This window comes from Mytilus trossulus, chromosome 5 (genome assembly GCF_036588685.1).
Source record: "Mytilus trossulus isolate FHL-02 chromosome 5, PNRI_Mtr1.1.1.hap1, whole genome shotgun sequence".
NCBI lineage: Eukaryota > Metazoa > Mollusca > Bivalvia > Mytilida > Mytilidae > Mytilus > Mytilus trossulus.
The window spans coordinates 1,961,585-1,986,253 of NC_086377.1; the positions used below are offsets into that span (position 1 = coordinate 1,961,585).

General features: G+C 29.8%; 1 protein-coding gene across 1 annotated transcript in view; it reads right to left on the reverse strand.

Moving 5' to 3' along the window:
• LOC134719283 (uncharacterized) overlaps positions 1-24,669 on the reverse strand; it is an 85,372-nt gene that overhangs the window by 29,731 nt on the left and 30,972 nt on the right. Inside the window, exons 8-9 of the mRNA XM_063582288.1 lie at positions 12,780-12,878; positions 5,759-5,857 (exon numbers count right to left, since the gene is read on the reverse strand). Coding sequence (XP_063438358.1) covers positions 5,759-5,857; positions 12,780-12,878 — 198 coding nt within the window. The remainder of the gene's footprint in view (positions 1-5,758; positions 5,858-12,779; positions 12,879-24,669) is intronic.

The window sequence follows — 24,669 nt, forward strand, 5'->3', positions numbered from 1 at the left end:
TAATGAATATCAGCATATTATATATTATACAAATCAACAATGGTGATAATGTATAAACCGACTATGATCAGACAGAGATGAACCAAGTACGATCAGACTGAGATGAACCAAGTATGATCATACAGAGATGAACCGAGTATGATCAGACAGAGTAATGAATATCAGCATATTATATATTATACAAATCAACAATGGTGATAATGTATAAACCGACTATGATGAGACAGAGATGAACCAAGTACGATCAGACTGAGATTAACCAAGTATGATCAGACTGAGATGAACCAAGTATGATCAGACAGAGATGAACCAAGTATGATCAGACAGATATGAACCGAGTATGATCAGACAGAGATGAACCGAGTATGATCAGACAGAGATGAACCGAGTATGCTCAAACAGAGATGAACCGAGTATGATCAAACAGAGATGAACCGAGGATAATTAGACAACGATGAACCGAGTATGATCAGACAGAGATGAACCGAGTATGATCAAACAGAGATGAACCAATTACGATCAGACTGAGATGAACCAAGTACGATCAGACAGAGATAAACCGAGTATGATCAGACAGAGTAATGAATATCAGCATATTATATGTCATACAAATCAACAATGGTGAAAATGCACAAACCGACTATGATCAGACAGAGATGAACCAAGTACGATCAGACTGAGATGAACCAAGTATGATCAGACAGAGATGAACCGAGTATGATCAGACAAAGATGAACCGAGTATGATCAGACAGAGTAATGGATATCAGCATATTATATATCATACAAATCAATAATGGTGATACTGTATGAACCGAGTATGATCAGACAGAGTAATGAATATCAGCATATTATATATCATACAAATCAATTATCAAATATTTATACAAATCCGAGTCACACTTGTATTTATATTATACTTTAACAACACATACACATGCTGTTCTAATGTAAGTTGTCAGAACTTCAATCACCCTGTAGTATGTATTGTGTTTATATTTCACGGTCAAAATAAAAAAAAAAATAAACTAATGTATATACTATATTTTTTCAACTGAGACAGACTCAAACATAAATACAATATTAAAAAAATGTTTTTTTTTTGTTTTTTTTATATTTTGTGAAATTACATACTACAGTATTAGATACACATGATCAAAAAATGTGTTGTCAGAAATTGTTGTTATATATTAGTTAGTAGATATAGGAAGATGTGGTGTATATATTAGATCTGTTTAATAAATAGTATATAACTTGGAATATAAACACAACCTGATCTCATCGACGTGTAATAAACAATTTTAATCAGACGCATATCTATAAGAAAGATAGAAAACAAAACACAACACGTATTAAATGATTCAGACTCATGTTGCGAACTGTGAGAACTTGCATTAGATTTTATTTGAAATATTTTCTTTTAAAGAGAAGTGTTAAACTAATAGCAATGTATTCCTTTAAATGTTTAATTTTAGATCTGTATATTAAATATTGTCTGGGTAAGGAGTAAACACAACATGCTCTTCTTAAATTTTTATTCAGACAACTTTAACAGATTTTAAGACATTATCCTTTTTGTTTTTTTTAGAAAACACCATTGGTTCTTTAGTATGTTTATTATGTTTGTTATGTGGTCAAGTATGATCAGACAAGTAAAATGAAACTTTCATTGACAAATGAATAAAAACAAACACAAGACAAATCTATTGAATGTAAATACACCTTGATTAAGGTTTTGATTTTTTTTAAATCACAGTAGATCGATCTGATTTAAAATGAATAATAATTTAACATGAACGTATTATCGTCAACTTCTTCAAAACCAAGTACATCAGAATACAAGGAAACAGATTACCACTGAACAAGGTAGTATCTAATTCAATATAACAAATATAGGTTGATTTGAAAACATTATTTTTGTTTAAATAATAGTATTAAAATAAAAATACAGTCACAACTTCAAAGTTACCTTAATTTAAAAAAAATCTGCATTAGACTCGAGCATACCTCAGGTATAGTCCGCAAATACAGTTTTTACTTTTAGGTAAATATTTAACATTACCACGATATCCTTTTCAAGACTCGGGCATACAGCAGGTAAACTATAGTTATTATTTACTTTTGTTGAAAATATTAGAAAAACAAAATAAATATTTTGGTCAGTTTTTATTTTCGTAAGCTTTAAATATGTATTGAAGTTTTCACTTCTGGTTCTTTTATTTATTAAATGATTATGTATTGTTATCTTTCAAAATTGAGTTACATTGTTATTCGTTTAAATACTTTTTTTTCATTCATTCCTGTCACCGGTCAAGGTTTTCGCGAAACCTATATGAAGATAATACTTTGTTAGCGAAAATTCGATTGTTTGACATAAGTGCAAAATTACGATGTGGAAGGAAAAATGAATGCTTTAGAATTTAAAAACAAACGAGTTGGTTTTTCAAAACGATGAATAACGAATCAACGTGTTAGTTCTAACAATCAACGATTTGAAAATGATAACCAACAGGTTAAAAGTGACAATTTTCAAACGAATTTCACCCAAAAAAAAGCATTAGTTTGAACATATAAATGTTTTTTTAAATTAAGATATTTTAAAACTTCTTGACGTGCATTTTACATAAAAAAATAGAAAGTTGTTAATACGTAAAATTTATGTGATATTTTACATTAGATTCACACGAAACTCGCATTAACTGATGCCACGAATAATTTTGTTTGAGATGAGATAAACAAGAATTTCATGTGAGATTCACATGAATTTAAATTCACGTGCAGTTGATGTTAGTGAAATTTGCCAGTGAAGTACCTACCTATAACAAATAAACGTTTAAAGAATAGTGTTTAACTTAGAATGTACCAGAACAAAATCATATACTACAAAGACAGAAATATATGACATAATCATTGACCTAAATGACAACAAGAAAGGAGATTCGCTGTAAACTGCTTATACATTTAGTTTTGATTTATTATCAGTCGTAAAGAAGGTTCCATTCCTATAAACGAAATTTTTTGAAACCTGTCAAACTAGGTACAATGTGAAATATGACAAAAAACTGATGTTTTTACACTTGGATTTTCATATAGCCGACAATGGTTTTTGTTCAAAGGTTTAAGAAGAACCAGATGTCATGACAGATAATGAAAATAAGATCATTATTAAACTATTTGTAACAGAATGGGTATTATTAACATTGCTGGGCTTCCAAAATGTTGTAAATTACTTATTTTTCTCACAAACAACATTTGAAAATAGTCTTTGAATGCATGCTTCCAATATGTTGTATATGAAATTCTAAATGGCAGTGAAATAAAAAAAAAAAAGACATTTCTGGATTACCAAAAGTTTTTTGTCTTATCGGTTGTCAGGTGAAATTTTCGAAAATCCCAAAATTTAATAAAAAATCTAAAAAAATATTTCGTTGAAGGGCAGACTAAAAGATTCAGTTGTTCAAGACTATAAACCCAAATTTCACACACAAAAAATTAAGTGTTTTTAAACATATCAACAAAGACCCATCGAAACAACATTTGATACAAAAATTTAACTGTTACTTTTAGATATTTGGATGACATATTAGCACTCAATAATGACGACTTCAGTATGTATACTAAATTTATCCTGTTGAACTTACTTGAAATAGAGCTTATACAAACGTTGACCACTGCCCTTTCCTCGATCTTGATATCGATATCATTAACGGGAAACTTTATACAAAACATTAAGAGAAAAGAGATATTTTTTTTTCATTTTCTATCGTTAATTAACATTTTGTAGAAGGTGACGTTCCTTTGTCACCATGTTATGGTTATGGTTACATGGTCTAATCTTATGTAATATAATAAACGAGTTATTGTCCTCCGGCTTAACTTTATAAAACAGCGATAATTGCATTTGTTGTTCGAGTGTTAGATACATGTATTATATCGCACTTTTGACAGCCATCGGATTAAGTTGTAAAATAGTAAATCTATAATCTCTTTGGACATTTGAAATAAGAAACATTATATTCAAGAATAAAGAAACATTTAAAACAAGAAACATTCAACTTAAAACTAAAATGGGAAATATTCGATTAAAAATGAGAGTTCATATAAATATTAAAATCAAAACCCATGTTGTGAACTGTGAGATATTCTGATATAGTTTGATGAGACAAGAGAAATGAGACTAAAGATATATGTATAGGTATGCGTTGTCGATTAAGCATGTCTGTTTTTTAACAATACAAATGTGCGGTGGTTTGGTATAGGGACAATATTCAGACAGCGGAGGATATATCAAATATCGTGATATTGGTGCGTGCTCATAGAGATATATGATCAAAAGTAAATACAATGACCAGTCACATTGGTAACAACACAAAATTAGGCTGTACTCATGTAAGATGTCAGAACCAAGCAGCCTCTATTGTGTTTATTTATTACCATCATCATATATAGGTATCAATGACCAAAAGTGAATACCAGTCACACTGTTAACAACACATAATATTAAAAAAGTGATGTTGTCAAAAACTGTTGTTATATATTAAATCTGTTTAACAAATATATTATGGTTATAGATCATCGCTGATCGTCTCGCTAGAATGTAACTTCAGAAAAGCAATTGAGTCGAGATGACCAATGATAATCTGTTTATCGCTATTTTACGTCTGACGACGTTGTCAATTTCAGCTCGATTTCATTGACAACATTAGATGCCTCCTTAGTTTTTTTTTATATCACTCCACTACGCTGAGAAAGGAGATAACACATCATGCATACTCCTCTCAATTCTTAATCATACAAGTTCAAGATTTTAATAATATTATTATTTTTTTAAAACACCATTGGTTCTTTAGTATGTTTATTATGTTTGTTATGTGGTCAAGTTTGATCAGACAAGTAAAATAAAACTCTCATAGACAAATGCATAAAAACAAACTTGGTTCTTTATAATATTTAATGATTGATAAAATTTGATTATACAAGTAATAAGATTTCCAAGACAAATCCATTGTATGTACGTACGCCTTCATTAAGATTTTGTTTTTTTCTTCCCAAAACTATGTACAGTAGATATATCTTGCTGAAAATGACAAACGATTTGACACGTTCTTGTCAACGTCTTCCAAACACATTAAATCAGATTGTATGTAAAAAAGTTTATAAGAGAAAATCGTAGCATCTGATTCAATATAACAAATGTTGGTTGATTTGAAAACATTATTTCTGATAATATATAAAAGTATCAAACTAGAAATGCAAACATAACTTCCTATCAACTTATGTAATCAGATCTTCACGAAAAATTAGAAAAAAATATCCGAAAACAATATTTTACATGCCTCGTTTGATTCAGATCTATTAGTTGTAAGATAAAGAAATGTTAAAATCAAGAAATTCCATTCGATAAAACGAGTAAAATAAGATCTTAATTTATCCATTGTTAAAAAGTATTTTTTTAAATTAATTTTTAAAATATTTTTATTTGATTACTACTATCTGCTAAGAAATGCACACATACATGTTCTCAGCCCTTTTGTGTTAATGACTTCATTCAGATTTTAATAAACTTCACAATGTTTTGTAAAAAAAATAACTTGGTCTTTTATTATGTTGATATCTGTTAAAATTTGATAAAATAAGTAAACTGCGACTTTATATTTACTAAGAAGTATTTGTTGTCCACTTAACCTGCACAAATAACAACAACACTTTGTGTTGATTCAGAATAAAGAAGACTAGGATTAAATGATATATGTCGTTACCTTTGTTCTTGCTTCTATATCACAGTTAGCTTTGATAAGATATTTAACAATATCCAGGTATCCTTGCCGTACAGCCACCAATAAAGGTGTAAAATCATCCTATAAGACAAACATATATTTTACAAAACTGTAGTCATATACTGAACAATTTTATGTTATAAAAATAAACAATATATAATAGCACACACGTCAGTTGTCAACAAAAGTATATAATATTATAGTATATTCGTTCTTGTCGAGGAGACAAATCATATTACACATATAATATGAGAAGTATTGTTTTTTTAAATTGTTTGACAGAGTTCATATAATTGTATCTCCAAAATGCAACCAATAACGTGTTCTCATCAACACTTATCAACAAATCATATCAGATGTTTACAAAAGGATATCTGTTCACAAAGTGATACGTATATGAGTGACCGTTCGTGTCCTTGTCGTGCGGATGCACTTGACTCCAATCTTAATTGACAAGTGTTGTTAGTTTACCTATCGAAGGGCGGTGGTTGTCTCTGGGCACTCCGGATTCCTAAAACAATAAAAGCTTTCCGACATGATATCTTCCAAAAACGGTGCTTAAAAGTGGCGTTAAAACACAAAAAATCAGATCGTGTCATAGGCAGTACACACATACAGTATGACATTTTCAACGCGTAAGTTCATACTTTCAATGCGTAGTTTTATATTTTCAACACGTTGTTTTTCATTTTCAACTCGTTGGTTTTCACTTTCAGTTCTTTGGTTTTAAAATCTAACGCGTTGACCCGTAATTCATTAGTACGTTGGTCTAAAATTCTATACCGTTACTTTTTCATTCCATACCGTAGATTTTGCCAATTTGTCAGCCCGTCAAAAACTTTCTTACAAAATAGTGTTTAAATATTGGTTACACTAATGACAGGGCCGATGACAGGACAAATACAGAACCGATTGAAACATGCTCATATTTTTTTTTATATCTCAAATGATTTATCTCAAATGTGATTCATGATAAAATTCCGCCTGTAATACACAGACAAAAGAAAGCAAAACAATGTTGTGTTTAAAAAAATTCGAAAACGTCATCTGACAATGACATTACCAACATCGGCAATGACCGGACCAAATTAAAATGCTTCTTACATTTTTGTTTCTAAAAGGATTCATCTCAAATTTGAAAGATAATAAGATTTCATGATTTACTACATACATACATGATACATTCAAAACCGAGGTTATAACAATTTACTTAAAGTATAATGATTTAATGAAAATACACATACGAGATATCATGTGTCATTATAAATTATATCTCGGTGAGCAATAAAAAATTATCAGGGTTTTGATAAAAAAAAAAAAAACTTGGGTTATTTTGCTTTGAAATGTCCAATATTCTGGTACATGATTAAAACAAAAGAAATACTTATTTGGCTTGTTTCACTTTGAGATTTTAGAATTTTATTTGTTCAATTTTTTTTAAAATACTGAAGAAAGTTTGTATAAAGACTGATTCTTCAAAATGAGATACACTGAAATACAAATAAAATCTTACAATAAAACAAGTATTTGCTGATTTCAATTTTTTGCGTAAAAAATATGTTTTACCAATAGTATTTAAGAAGACAGATTGATAGACGCATTTTTTGCTTGTTTCTGAATCATTTTTTGAATCGCATATGTATTGAAATTTTAAAAATCATAATCCAAAAAAAAAATATTCGTTATAAAATATGTTGTTCACCAAAAGTATCTGTTTTAGTATGTACACATCTTATCAACAGAAGTTAACATAAGAAGCATGTCAGTTAACCAATAATTACAATAGTATTCCGTTTGACATATTGTATATTCTATATAAACAACATGAACACAATAGAATAAGAATAATGGAATGTTTTGTTTTAAAACAAATTTTTAAAATGTATAAATTGTAAAAATAAAAGGTTTCTTTCAAATTAGATCAATGAAATAAAAACATATCTGTACGTGATTGAAACAATTTGTTTTTATTCAACCATGTTTCGTATCAGATATGCAGAACTAATATTATGTCATCTAAAACTTCAACACAACTCGTCAAATTCTTATAAAAAGAAAATGCAAGGGTTTCAGAGATATTTTTGTTATACACAAAAAATTCTATGTTGTTTTAATCTAATACATATTTGATATACATTATGAATAAAGAGGAGTTCAATCGGACAAAGAAACGAATGCTATACAGTTATCAATCCCGTGCATCAATATAAACTAGTGTCCTTCCAATTTGTAATATTAACTTATAACAAACATCGCATACTGTGTCATCACCTGACAAGTAAATAACACGTTTTGTTGTGTGATATCATACCTGTCATTGAATTTTATATAATTGTATGTTTGTCTTGATAAACTTCAAATTAACACTAGGATACAATATTTATTTTACATAAAAAGTGAAGTAGTGACGTTAATAGTGTGCGAGTTCTTAAAGGTTCAGAACCAAACGTTAGAGGATTCAGTCAATGATGGGTGAAATAATGAGGTGGCATTATCAATGAAGTGTGAACATCAGGATTCATCAGTTTACTCATTTCTATTTCGTCAACAAACTTTGACGTTTTCAAAATTGATAATCACAAATATATAAATTTGTATGAATGTTTGGGATATTTAGGAGAATTCATAATTCAGAAGTGTTCAAATTTATGCGTTTTGGCACCCTTGAAGCGTGAATTAATCAGGATTCTTTATCAGTGATGTATGATTTAAACAGGGTTGATCGCAAGGTATGTTTGGATTTATAGGATTCATCATTGTCGGTGTTCGAATCTGTGATAATTTGCAATCAGTTGTTACGATGATTCATTATCTGTGATGTTAGAATTTAATGAGAAATTATAATCAGTGGTGTGTAAACTAATTAGGCTCGCAATCAATTAAGTGTATATTTATAAGATTTGAATTTGAATCTGTCATGATTCATAATCAGTAAAATGTTCTTTCATCTGCATTTATAATCAGTTTGTAGGAATTTATCCAGATCAGTAGTCTGACTAATGGTGAGGGCGATATAAATTAAGAAATTACTCTTATATAGTGTTCATCAAGACCGTAAAACAGTATTTCGGTCGATCATGTACTGTGGACTATAAAGAGAGATGTCAACCAAAAGTTAGGGGATTCGATCAATGATTGGAGGGCCATATAAAACCAGAAGTAACTCGAAGATAGTGATCATCAACCATTACAATCCTCAAGACCATTGAACATACAGTATTGGATCGATCATGGACTGTGGACTACATAGAAATTTGTCAACCAAAAGTTAGAGGATTCAGTCAATGGTGGGCAATTGAAAAGATTCTACATAAGACTCGGGCCTACCTGCGGTATATTCCGCTCATATAGTTTTTTCTTTTACTTTTATGTAAATATTAAAAAAGGCTCAGAAATACCTCAGGTAAAGTCTGCAAGCATAGTTATTTACGATTTTGTTAATATTAAAAACTACCACGATATCATACACAAGACTCGGACATACCTGAGGTATAGTCTGCATAAATAATTTTTACTTAAAACAAAACTTAAAATGTTGGTCAGTTGACATTTTCTTAAGGTTTTAATATGTATTGCAGTTTTCGCCTCCGCTTCATTTTTGTATTTACTGATTCAATCTTCTTTTATATCAAAATTACGATACACTGATATTTCTCTGAATACAATTTATATATGTGGCTTTTTTTCATTTAGTCCTGTCACTGGTCCAGTCTTTAGCGTATCCTATATTTAGATAATACTTTGTAAGAAAGATTTTGATTGTTTGACAAAAGTGCATAACTAACGATGTTGATGGAAAACTTACGATTTAGAATTAAAAACCAACGTGTTGATTTTTGATACTGTATGAATTATGAATCAATGCATTAATTCTTACAACCAGTATTTGTGAAAACGTGACCTAACCAACGTTAACAATGACCTGACCGATTCAAAGTTGTGATTTCCTTGTTATTTAATTTTTAAAATGTAAATTGTTGAATTTGGGCCATTTTTTAAATAACAAGATATGATTTAACCGACGTTGACTGTGACCAGGACCAGGAACATGAATATTTACATATCATTGAGATCTTGTATTCACAAAGAAAATTGAAAGTTAGTGTTGTAATAGGGGTGATGATAAAATGACAATGGTACACAATCAGTCATTGAGATCCTGTATTCAAAGAGGAATTCAACAGTTAGAGTGACATTGGGATGATGATAAAATAACATTGGTACAAACTCAGTCATTAAGATTTGGCATGCACAGAGGAAATCGAAAGTCAGTGTTGTAATAGGGGTGATGATAAAATAACAATGGTACACAACCAGTCATTGAAATCTTGTATTCATAGAGGAAATCGAAAGTTAGTCTTGCTATAGGGGTGAGCACAAAATAACAATGGTACACAATCAGTTATTGGTATCCTGTTTTTACAGAAAAAAATCAACAGTTAGTGTGAAATAGGGGTGATAATAAAATAACATTGGTACACAATCAGTCATTAAGATCTTGTAATCACAGAGAACATCGAAAGTTAGTGTTGCTATAGGGGTGAGCATAAAATAACAATGGTACGCAATCAGTTATTGAGATCCTATGTTTACAGAAGAAATCAACAGTTAGTGTGAAATATGGGTGATAATAAATTAACATTGGTACACAATCAGTCATTAAGATCGTGTACTAACATAGAACATAGACAGTTAGGTTTGCTATAGGGGTGAGCATAAAATAATAATGATACATAATTAGTTATTGAGATCTTGTTCTTACAGAGGACATCGAAAGTAAGTGTTGTAGCAGTGGTGATAATAAAATAACAATGTTACATAATCAGTCATTGAGATCTTGTATTCACAGAGCAAATCAAAAGTAAGTATTGTAACAGGGGTTATGATAAAATAACAATGGGACATAATCAGTTATTGAGATCTATTTCACAGAGGACTTTGAAAGTAAGTGTTCTAACAGTGGTGATAATAAAACTACAAGGGTACATGATCAGTTATTGAGATCTTGAATTTACATAAGCAAGTTAAATATGTCAAAGTAACGTTTCAATACAAATCACAAATTTGTGTATCACCTAATACTAGGTCTCTAGCATAATTCAAATTTAAGATTTAAAGATCACAATAGAAAACTGCGTGGATGTTTTAAAAATTATAAAAACAAATTATACCATAGAAATTATTTTATCTATAGGAATAGCTTAAAGGTAACACATGTAAACGATTATCAAACATTTTAACAAGCAATACATTTATTGAATTTTTGAAAAAAAATAAAACTTAGAAAGATATCCTGTTCAGGTCTACCAGTCTTGAGAATGAATTTCCCTCGCCTTACGGCTCGCGAAATGTAACATCCTCGTTACTGGTGTTTTTCAAAAATACCCCTCCTTAACATGATATATCTGTTCAAAACTTCCACGATATCCTACACAAAAACTCGGGCATACCTAAAGTATAGTCTGCAAACATAATTATTTTCTGTTCTAGAAAATATTAAAAAAACTAAACAAAAGATGTTGGTCAGTTGTTATTATCGTAAGCTTTTAATATGTATTAAAGTTTTCACTTCCGTTTCGTTTTTGAATTAACTGACTGAATCTTATTATATTTCAAAATTGAGATACAGTATAATTCATTTGAATAAAATCTATTGTTTTGTTTTCAATTTATTCCTGTCACTTGTCCAGTCTTTAGCGTTACCTATTTAGATAATACTTTGTAAGAGAGATTTTGATTTTTTGACAAAAGTGCCAAACTTACGATGTGGAACGAAAATAACACTTTAGAATTCAAAAACCAACACATTTGTTGTTCATACCGTATGAATAACGAATCGAAGTTTAGTTCTTACACACAACGAATTGAAAATGATAACTAATACGTTGAAAGTGAAAACCAAGGCATTTGTAGTAAAATGAAAGACGTTGAAAGTGAAAACAAACGCTTGGATAGAAATAACCAACGCTTTGGAACTTTCATAAGGTATGGCTTATACTGTCAATGACAAAATGCCTACTGATATACTTGTTATCAGGCAAAATTTGTTCACTAATTAAAAATGAATCTCACATGAAATTCATGCGAAAATTTCACGTGAGATTCACCTCAAACGACCTTATACATGAAACTCACGTTAAAATGTTCATGTTAATTTCTCGTTAATTGAGATTCTTATGAATCGCACGGGAATTTTTTTATACGAACTTCACAAATGTATTTTTCATTAAATTTGACCATATCAATTATTATTAACTTAAGATACTTTAAACTCCATGTGAATTTTACATGAAAAAATAAAATGTGATTTACACGTAAAATTAACGTGAGTTTTTAAATGAGATTCACATGAAACATGCATTAACTGATTACACGTATAAACTTGTTTGAGATGAGATTTACGAGAAATTGATGTTGGTGAACTTTGCAAGTGTCGTACCTACTTATCACAAATACAGTTTTAAATAATAGTGTGTAACAACCACAACTTTTCTTGAACAACAGATACGAAAAAAATCAGAAAAATAGTGTTCTTCCAATGTGAAACAAACATCACATACTGTGTCATCAACTTGACAATATTGTGAAGCAAAAATAAATGCAATACATACCATTAAAATTAGTGGTAAAAACTGATTTAGATAACCGTTTACTCTTTACACTACACATAAACAACATGTTTTTAGAAAATTTTATATAATTGTATATTGGTTTAAAGATGATTAACATTTGATTACTTCTATCTGGCTAAAAAAAATACATATACATGTTCTCAGCCCCATCGTGTTAATAAGTTAATTTAGATTTAAAAAACATAATGTTTCTATCAGAACACAAACTCGGTCATTATTGTTTGTTTCTGATAAAATTTGACGAGACAAGTAAACATGACATTTTATATTTATTAAGAAGTACGTGTTGTCCACTTTACCTGTATTATTTACAACAAAATTGTTTTGATTCAATATAAAGAGAAGTAGGATAAGATGATATATGTGGTTACCTTGTTTGTGGCTTCTATGTCACATTGAGCTGTCACCAAGTATTTAACAATCTCTATATGTCCTCCCTGTACAGCAAACAATAACGGTGTAAAATCATCCTGTAATACCAACATACATATAATTCATTAAAAATGTATTCATATACTGACAATTTTATTTTATAAATACAAACAATGTATACAATAGCACACACGACAGTTGTCACTACAAAGTATAGACATTTGTAATGAATAATGTATATAACATTGATGTATCTTGATTCCTGTCGAGGAGAGAAATCATAATACAAATATAATCTGATACGTATTTTTTTATTGTGTCTCCAAAATGCAACCAAAAATGTGTTCTAATCAACAACTTATCAACAAATCATATCAGATGTTTACAAAGGGATAATATCAGTACACAAAGTAACATGTGTATGAATGGCCGTTCCTATCATTGACGTGTGGATGCACTTAACTCCAATCTTAATTGACAAGTATTGTTAGTTTTCCTATCAAAGGTCGGTGGTTGTCTCCGGGCACTCCGCATTCGTCAACCAAAAAACACTTTCCGACGTGAACTATCCCAAAGCGGTGCTTAAAAAGGGTGTTAAAACACCAACAATCAAATCAAATCAAATAGTGTCATTTATAGTATAAACATAACGTATGGAATTTTCAACGGGTTGGTTTTTAGTTTCAACGCGTAAATTTATTTTTTCAACACATTGTTTTTCACTTTAAATTCGTTGGTTTCCACTTTCAATGCGTTGGTTCTAAAAACTAACGCGTTAATTCATATTTCATCAGTATGAAAAACTAACCCGTTGGCTCTAACTTTTATACCGTTAGATTTTCATTCCATACCGTAGGTTTTGCGTTTTTGTCAGCCGTTCAAAAACTTTTTACAAAATATTGTTTAAATATTGGTTACACTTATGACTGGACCGATGACAGGACAAAGAAAAAAACGCGTTGATTCATAATTCGTCAGTATGAGAAACCAACCCGTTGGTCAGCCGTTCAAAAACTTTCTTACAAAATATTGTTTGAATATGGGTTACACTTATGACTGGACCGACGACAGGACAAAGAAAGAATAGAATGAAAAATGCTCATGATTTTTTTTTATATTTCTAAGGATTTATCTCAAATTTGATAAATGATAAATTCCGACAATAATACACAGACAACAGAATGAAGCAAATCAATGTTTATTAAAACAATTCGAAAACGTCACCTGACAATGACCTTACCAACATCTGACAATGACCTTACCAACATCTGACAATGACCTTACAAACATCTGACAATGACCTTACAAACATCTGACAATGACCTTACAAACATCTGACAATGACCTTACCAACATCTGACAATGACCTTACAAACATCTGACACTGACCTTACAAACATCTGACAATGACCTTACAAACATCTGACAATGACCTTACCAACATCTGACAATGACCTTACAAACATCTGACAATGACCTTACAAATATCTGACAATGACCTTACAAACATCTGACAATGACCTTACCAACATCTGACAATGACCTTACCAACATCTGACAATGACCTTACAAACATCTGACAATGACCTTACAAACATCTGACAATGACCTTACCAACATCTGACAATGACCTTACCAACATCGGCGATGACCGAACCATACGAAAACGTCATCTGACAATGACCTTACCAACATCGGCGATGACCGGACCATACGAAAACGTCATCTGACAATAACCTTACCAACATCGGCGATGACCGGACCATACGAAAACGTCATCTGACAATGACCTTACCAAAATCGGCGATGACCGGACCATACGAAAACGTCATCTGACAATGACCTTACCAACATCGGCGATGACCGGACCATATGAAAACGTCATCTGACAATGACCTTACCAACATCGGCGATGACCGGACCATACGAAAACGTCATCTGACAATGACCTTACCAACATCGGCGATGACCGGACCATACGAAAATGTCATCTGACAATGACCTTACCAAAATCGGCAATGACCGGACCACATAAAAATGCTTCTGACTTTTTTGTTTCTAGAAGGAATTATCTCGAATTTGAAAGATAATAAGATTTCATGATTAAATACATAAATAATAATAATAAAAAACGAATAAAGTATTCAAAATTTGTAAAAACGTGACCTAATCAACGTTGACAATGACCTGACCAATATTGACATTCACCTAATCAACGTTGACAATGACCTGACCAATATTGACATTGACCTGACCAATTTAAAGTTTGTATTGCCTTGTTATTTTATTTTTAAAATGTAAATTGTTGAATTTTGGTCTTTAATTTAAAAGATAATTTTAGAAAGATTTGATCTAACCGAAATTGAGAGTGACCTAACTGATATCATAATTAGGAACATGAATATTTACCTATCGATATATTATAGGATTTGCTTCAGATTCATAGAAATATTAAGAATGCAACAGTCGTATTACCAAATAAACAAAAATCTTTAAAAAAAAAAAAAGGCTGAACCTCACCAGTGTTCAATATGTTCAACTTTTCCAGACTATTCTAGTTATAAATTTTTAATGTAATTAGATAATTGTCTTCAACACAAAAGTTATAAACAATGGATATCGAGGGGAATACACAAAAGTAAGTTCATAGGTGATCTAAGAAGAGTAACAAAAAAAAAGAATTGTAAAAGGGGAGATAATAGAAAAACAAGGGTACGCAATCAGTCATTGAGTTCTTGAATTCACAGAGAAAATCGAAATTTAGTGTTGTAATAGGGATGATAATAAAACAACAAGGGTACACAATCAGTCATTGAGACCTTGTATCCACAGAGGAAATCGAAAGTTAGTGTTGTAATATGGGTGATAATAAAATAACAAGGGTACACAATCAATCATTGATTTTTTTACTCACAAAGGAAAGTAAAACTTGTCAAAGTATTGTTTAATACAAATCTCAATGTTGTGTATCATCCAATACTGATTCGGAGACATACTTCAAACTGTAGATTAAAAGATCACAATATAAAACTACGTCATTGTTTAAAAGTATATAAAAACAGAACTATTTCATAGAAATTATTTTACCTATTGGAATATCTTAAAGGTATTGCATGTTAACGATTATCAAACATTTAAGAAGCAATTAATTTATTGACTTTTGGGAAAACTCAACGCTAGGAAAGGTATCCTGCACAGGTATCGGGCATACCTCAAGTAGTCCGCTAATATATTTATTTTATTTTTATGAAATGATTCAAAGTTACCTAATTCAAAAAGAAGTTCTGTTTAGACTCGGCCATATCGCAGATTTAGTCCGAAAACATAGTTATTCCCTTTATGTAAATATCTAAAACTACCACGATGATAGACACAAGGTTGGGCAACCTCAGGTAAAGTCTGCAAAAATAATTACTTTTTTTGAAAATATTAAAAAAAAATATTGGTCAGTTGACATTACATATGATCGCAAACAAGCCTTCAAAATGTGTTTAAGTTTTCGCTTCCGTTTATTCATTTATTATCTGATTGAATCTTATTATATTTAAAAAATGAGATACAGTGTTTTTCATTTAGTCCGGTCACTGGTATAGTCTTTAGCGTAACCTACATTTAGATAATGCTTTGTAAGAAATATTTTGATGTTTGACAAAAGTGCAAAACTTACGAAATGGAAGGGAAAAAATACGGATTACCATACTGTATGCATAACGTATCAACGTGGTAGGTCTTACAACCAACGTGATAACCAACACATCGAAAGTGAAAACCAACGTATTAGAGGTAAACAAACAACACGTTAAAAGTGAAAACCAAAGCATTGAAAATTGGATACGGTATGGCTTTAACCGCGATTGCCACGAACGGCCACTGATCAACATGTGCATATGTACACAGGCAAAAATTATTTACCTTAATTTCTCCTGAATCTCATATGAAATTTACGTGAAATTTTCATATGAGATTCACATCAAACATTCTTATACAAGAAACTCACGTTAAAATGTTCATATGAGATTCACTTCAAACATTCTTATACAAGAAACTTACGTTAAAATGTTCATATGAGATTCACATCAAACATTCTTATACAAGAAACTTACGTTAAAATGTTCATATGAGATTCACATCAAACATTCTTATACAAGAAACTTACGTTAAAATGTTCATATGAGATTCACATCAAACATTCTTATCCATGAAACTTACGTTAAAATGTTCATATGAGATTCACATCAAACATTCTTATACATGAAACTCACGTTAAAATGTTCATATGAGATTCACATCAAACATTCTTATACAAGAAACTTACGTTAAAATATTCATATGAGATTCACATCAAACATTCTTATACATGAAACTCACGTTAAAATTTTCATATGAGATTCACATCAAACATTCTTATACATGAAACTCACGTTAAAATGTTCATATGAGATTCACATCAAACATTCTTATACAAGAAACTTACGTTAAAATATTCATATGAGATTCACATCAAACATTCTTATACATGAAACTCACGTTAAAATGTTCATATGAGATTCACATCAAACATTCTTATACAAGAAACTTACGTTAAAATATTCATATGAGATTCACATCAAACAAACTTATACATGAAACTCACGTTAAAATGTTCATATGAGATTCACATCAAACATTCTTATACATGAAACTCACGTTAAAATGTTCATATGAGATTCACATCAAACATTCTTATACAAGAAACTTACGTTAAAATGTTCATATGAGATTCACATCAAACATTCTTATACATGAAACTCACGTTAAAATGTTCATATGAGATTCACATCAAACATTCTTATACATGAAACTCACGTTAAAATGTTTATATGAGATTCACATCAAACATTCTTATACATGAAACTCACGTTAACATGTTCATATGAGATTCACATCAAACATTCTTATACATGAAACTCACGTTAAAATATTCATATGAGATTCACATCAAACATTCTTATACATGAAACTCACGTTAAAATGTTCATATGAGATTCACATCAAACATTCTTATACATGAAACTCACGTTAAAATGTTTATATGAGATTCACATCAAACATTCTTATACATGAAACTCACGTTAACATGTTCATATGAGATTCACATCAAACATTCTTATACATGAAACTCACGTTAAAATATTCATATGAGATTCACATCAAACATTCTTATACATGAAACTCACGTTAAAATATTCATATGAGATTCACATCAAACATTCTTATACATGAAACTCACGTTAAAATGTTCATATGAGATTCACATCAAACATTATTATACATGAAACTTACGTTAAAATGTTCATATGAGATTCACATCAAACATTCTTATACATGAAACTCACGTTAAAATGTTCATATGAGATTCACATCAAACATTCTTATACATGAAACTCACGTTAAAATGTTCATATGAGATTCACATCAAACATTCTTATACATGAAACTCACGTTAAAATGTTCATATGATATTCACATCAAACATTCTTATACATGAAACTCACGTTAAAATGTTCATATGAGATTCACATCAAACAAACTTATACATGAAACTCACGTTAAAATGTTCATATGATATTCACATCAAACATTCTTATACATGAAACTCACGTTAAAATGTTCATATGAGATTCACATCAAACAAACTTATACATGAAACTCACGTTAAAATGTTCATATGAGATTCACATCAAACATTATTATACATGAAACTCACGTTAAAATGTTCAGATGATTTTCACATCAAACATTCTTATACATGAAACTCACGTTAAAATATTCATATGAGATTCACATCAAACAAACTTATACATGAAACTCACGTTAAAATGTTCATATGAGATTCACATCAAACATTCTTATACATGAAACTCACGTTAAAATGTTCAGATGATTTTCACATCAAACAAACTTATACATGAAACTCACGTTAAAATGTTCAGATGATTTTCACATCAAACATTCTTATACATGAAACTTACGTTAAAATATTCATATGAGATTTACATCAAACAAACTTATACATGAAACTTACGTTAAAATGTTCAGATGATTTTCACATCAAACAAACTTATACATGAAACTCACGTTAAAATGTTCAGATGATTTTCACATCAAACATTCTTATACATGAAACTTACGTTAAAATATTCATATGAGATTCACATCAAACAAACTTATACATGAAACTTACGTTAAAATGTTCAGATGATTTTCACATCAAACAAACTTATACATGAAACTCACGTTAAAATGTTCAGATGATTTTCTCACATGACGATTTTAACATGAATTTCACAGACAAAAAGGGAATTTTTATGATTTTGAAGTTTGAAAATATAAATGTGATTTGTATAACGATATTTTACAAAATCATATGAATTTCACATGAAAAAATCATTATGGGATTTTACGTGAGTTTTACGTGAGATTCATATGCAACTCGCATTAACTGATTTTACGTATAAACTTTAGATGAGATTTACGAGAATTTCATATGAGATCCACATGAATTTAAATTCACATGAAATTGATGTTAGTGAAATTTGTCAGTTTAGTACCTACTTCAATATACCAAATAAAGGTTTATATAATAGTGGGTAACTTATTATGTACCCCACTTGTTCTTATCAACTTCTCCTGAACAATGGCAGTCAGATATTTTCAAAAATCAGAAAGAAAAATCACAAAATTAAATGCAATATGCCACATATGACTGAGATTCATTTATAGTTAAACAAATTATGCAATCAATAAATTACTTTCGCTACAACATTTTACAAAATGACTACATGTATTTGTAATAATTCAAAGATGATTTACATTTGTTCTAAAGAACTAATTTTATTTGACTAAGGAGTAAACACAACATATTCTCATCCAGAACACATCCGATTTTTGACAAAATAATTTTGTAAGAAAAAAAACTTTTTTATTTATCATGTTTATCGGATAAAATTTGATAAGCCAAATAAAATGACACCGGACATGTTGCTTATGTTAGTCAAAAACGGTAACAAGTATAATTTAGTAAGTCACATTCAAGAAACGGAACAGGATTGTAGTTACCCTATTAAGATCATGTGATAAATACAAACAGTGTATATAATAGCACACACGTCAGTTGTAACAAACAAGTAAAGACATTTTTTTGGTAAAATGTAAATAATACCACAATTATAAAAAAATGAACATCAAGAAGGGAATACAAAAAAAGTAAATTCACAAAAATACTAATACACAAGGCTCGGACATACCTCAGGTATAGTCTGCAACTATAGTTATTTACTGTAATGTCAATATTTAAAACTACCACTATATCCTACACAAGGCTTGTACATACCTCTGGTATAGTCCGCAAACATAGTTTTTTACTTTTGTGTAAATATTTTAAACTACTAAGATATTATCCATTCGTTTTTGATGCGTTTTGTTTTTTGATTTTGCCATGTGATTATGGACTTTCCAAATTGATTTTCCTCTGAGTTCAGTATTTTTGTGATTTTACTTTCTCCACAAGGCTCGGGCATATGCCAGGTATAGTCCGCACACATAGTTATTTACCTTAATGACAATATTTAAAACTACCACACTATCCTACACAAGGCTCGGACATACCTCTGGTATAGTCTGCAAACATAGTTATTTACTTTTAAGTAAATATTTTAAAGTACTAAGATTTCCTACACAAGGCTCGGGCATACATCAGGTATAAACCGCAAACATAATGATTTACTTTTATGTAAATATTAAAAACTACCACGATATCCTACACAAGGCTCGGGCATACCCCAGATATAGCCTGCAAACATGGTTATTTAAAACTACTACGATATCCTACACAAGGTTAGGGTCACCTCAAATATAGTCTGCAAACATAGTTATTTACTTGTATGTAAATATTTAAAACTTCCACAATATAGTACACAAGGCTCGGGTATACCTCAGGTATAGTCTGCAAACATAGTTATTTACTTGTATTTAAATATTTTAACTGTCAACATATCCTACACAAGGCTCTGGCATACCTCAGGTAAAGTCCGCAAAAATAATTATTTATTGTTTTTAAAAATATAAAAAAAAACATTTTGGTCAGTTGACGTTTTTGCAAGCTTTCAATGTGTATTTAAATTATGGCTTCCGGTTCTGTTATGTATTACCTTATTGAATCTTATTATTTTTCAAAATTGAGATACCGTATTTTTCATTTGAATAATCTTTTGGGGGCTTTTTCCATTAAGACCTGTCACTGGTACAGTCTTTAGCGTAACCTATATTTAGATAATTGTTTTTAAGAAATATTTTTATAGCTTGACAAAAGTGCAAAACTTACGATATGGAACGAAAAAACTTCAGGTTTTTCATACCATATGCATAACGAATCAACGTGTTAGTTCTTACAACCAACGTGTTTAAAATTATTGGAGGTTAAAAACAAGATGTTGAAAGTGAAAACAAACGCACTGATAGTAAAACCAACGCGTTGAAAATTTGATACGATATGGCTGATACCGCCTTTAACACGAACGGCTATTGATGTACTTGTACAGTTGTACACAGGCAAAATTTATGGACGTTAATTTCACCTGAATCTCACATGAAATTAACGCGAAAAATTCATGTGAGATTCCCCTCAAACAATCATATACATCAAATTCTGAAAAGTTTGAAAATATAAAATATAAATGTTATTTGAATAACGATATTCTAAAAATTCATTTGAATTTCAAATGAAAAATTCATTATAGGATTTTCACTTGAAATTAACGTGAGTTTTACATGAAATGCATATCAAACGCGCATAACTGATTTCACGTATAAACTTGAGATGAGATTTACAAGAATTTCACAAGAGATCCAAATGAATTTAAATTCAAATAAAATTGATGTTAGTGAATTTGCCAGTATAGCACCTACTTTAATAGAACAAAAAATGTTTAAGATCTATATTGTAAAAGAAAATGTATGAAATCAATAAATTCCTTTAGCTACAACGAGTAAACTAGGATACTATTATACAAAATGGTTACATGTATTTGTTATAATTCAAAGATGATTTACTTTAGTTCTAAATAATTACTATTATCTAACTAAGGACTTAAAACAACATGTTAACATCAAGAACACATTAATTTTTGATAACATTTTGTTTTGTAAGAAAACAAACTTGGTTATTTATTATGTGTATCGGGTTTTTTCAACAACATTATATATTTATTCGTGAAATATGCTTGTTACCTTTTTCAATTTCTGATTAGATACATAATATGATTTGGAAAAACCTAAGATTGTTAGGAAATAATTCAAAACAAAATAATTTTTGTCAAAAATTTTATATCCAAAGACTAATTGCTTTAATGATACACTAAAATTTAAATTTGATTTTATCATTAACTCATAAATACTTTTCCAAAAATTTTCTAAAAATCGACAAGAAATAAAAAAGTGGTTTTAATCTTCTTCTTCGTTACATACATAAAATAGACTGTCATTCTTCTGTTTCCATTTAAACAATAATTGTTTTGTTGGTACATGTAATATGAATTGTAAAAGTTTCCATCTATATATTTTTAGCTTATTTTCTTCTAAATAATGAAACATGAAAACATATAGTTGGTTAATACTAAGGTTCTTATTAATTTGTAAAATACGCATCCATTTGCTAACACCAATTGATGGTTCAGATTTATCTTTACAAATTGACTTATATAATACATTTGTTGAAAAGCTTGAAACTTCAATGTAATTAACTTTCCAGATTATTTTCTGTCTAGGAATATTTACAATACTTTTTATAGAACTTTCAGACTGTAACATCTGAAGCCAGTCTTTAGGAATGGCATTTTTTAAAGATATTTATTTCTGCAATCCAATTATGCTTGCATTCTAATTTTTTTCCATAATAAAATGTTGAGATGTATTACCAGTGTCGTCTATAATATCATTGACAAATATCAAGTAACTCTTAATCCAATTTAAAAAATACAAGTTTTATTTTCAAAATTAATCTGTTTGTTCCCCCAAATTACCTGTTTCCTTACTTACGTAGGTTTTTCTGTTTTTCCACCGCCTGATATTACCCAACATTTAAATAATTCTCTATAAAATTAAGGGATATGTTTGATATATTCTAGAATTTTCTTCTTAAAACTTTCAAAATTCATCTTAAAAATCAACCAATTAATATCAACCACGCTGAGATATTTTAATGGAATCAACTTCCAGTTTGACATATCATTTCTTATGAGTTTACTTACCCAAGATGCTTTTAGAGACATACATTACTTTATATGTCGATCATTTGTAACCCCCCTTCTTCGTTTGACTTTATCATAGTATTTCTTTTAACCTTATCTAGTTTACCATCCCAGATGTATTTATAACATTTACTTTCTATTTCATTTCTGAATTTCTCCGGAACTGTACTTGCCATAAATATAAAAAATGGCAAAACTTATGTTTTTATAATAAGAATTTTCCCGATTAAAGTAAAATTACGTATCCCCCATAAATGAAATAGTTTATTCATTTTCTCAATTTTATTCTTCCAGTTTAATTTTTCACATTCGTCTCTGTTATGACCAAAATATATTCCCAATGCTTTGACTGGTGTGTTTGTCCAATTAATCCCAGCTACCTTATCTTCACTTTTTTTATGTATTTCCTATTTTTATTCAAAGTTAACCCAGAAAATGATTAAAAAATTATCGGGTAAAATTTGACAAGACATATAAAATAACACATGACACACCGGCGGGATGCTTATGTTAGTACAAACCCGGTAAACAGTCTTATTTGGAAGGTCAAATTCTAGAACAGAAAACGGGTTTGTAACATCTCAGTACCAGAATCTATGACAAAAGAGACTATTTTAATTTTGAAATCATAAATTTCCCCCACCTTGGTAGCAATATACCAACTTCACCTGCATATGGTATAGTATATACATTTCCCAACTTAATCGATATTCAAGAGCTTGCAGCTCCTTCTCATATAGGATTTGCTTCAATTTCATAGAAACATTCAGAATGAAACAGTGTTCCAATTGTTCAACTACTACAGACTATTCTTGTTATATCTTGTTATTGCAATTAGATGATATCTAGCTTCATCAAACAGTCATCAACAATGGACACCATGAAGGGAATATAAAGTAAAAGTAAATTCATCGGTTATCTTATACTAACAGAAGAGTAACAATATAGAAAGAGTTGTTATAGTGGTGATAACAAATAAAAAAGGGTTCACAATCAATCATTGAGGTTTTGTAATCACAGAGGAGAGTCAAACATGTCAAAGTAATATTTTTATAATTTTCAATTTTAAAATTCTGAAGCATAATTTAATCTGTAGCGAAAAAATTAAAACTAATAAAAATATCCTGCACAGGTCTCGGGCATACTTCAAGTAGTCCGCTCATATATATTTTTATGTTTATGAAAGTATTCAAAGTTTTCTAATTTTAAAAGAAATTCTGCTTAGACTCAAGTATACATCAGGTATAGTCCGCAAGTATAGTTTTTTTTAATTTAATGTAAATATTTAAAACTTCCACGGTATCCTACACATGGCTCAGGCATACCTTATGCATATTCAGAAAACATAGTAATGTACTTATATGTAACTATTTAAAACTTCCACCGTATCCTTCACATGGCTCTGGCATACCTTATGCATAGTCCACAAACATAGTTATGTACTTTTATGTAAATATTTAAAACTTCCACGGTATCCTACACATGATTCGGGCATACCTCAGGTATAGTCTGCAAACATAGTTATTTACTTTGATGTAAGACAATAACAATCAAAACAAAGGAGTAAACAAAGACTCACATAACCAAAGGACATTTACATCAA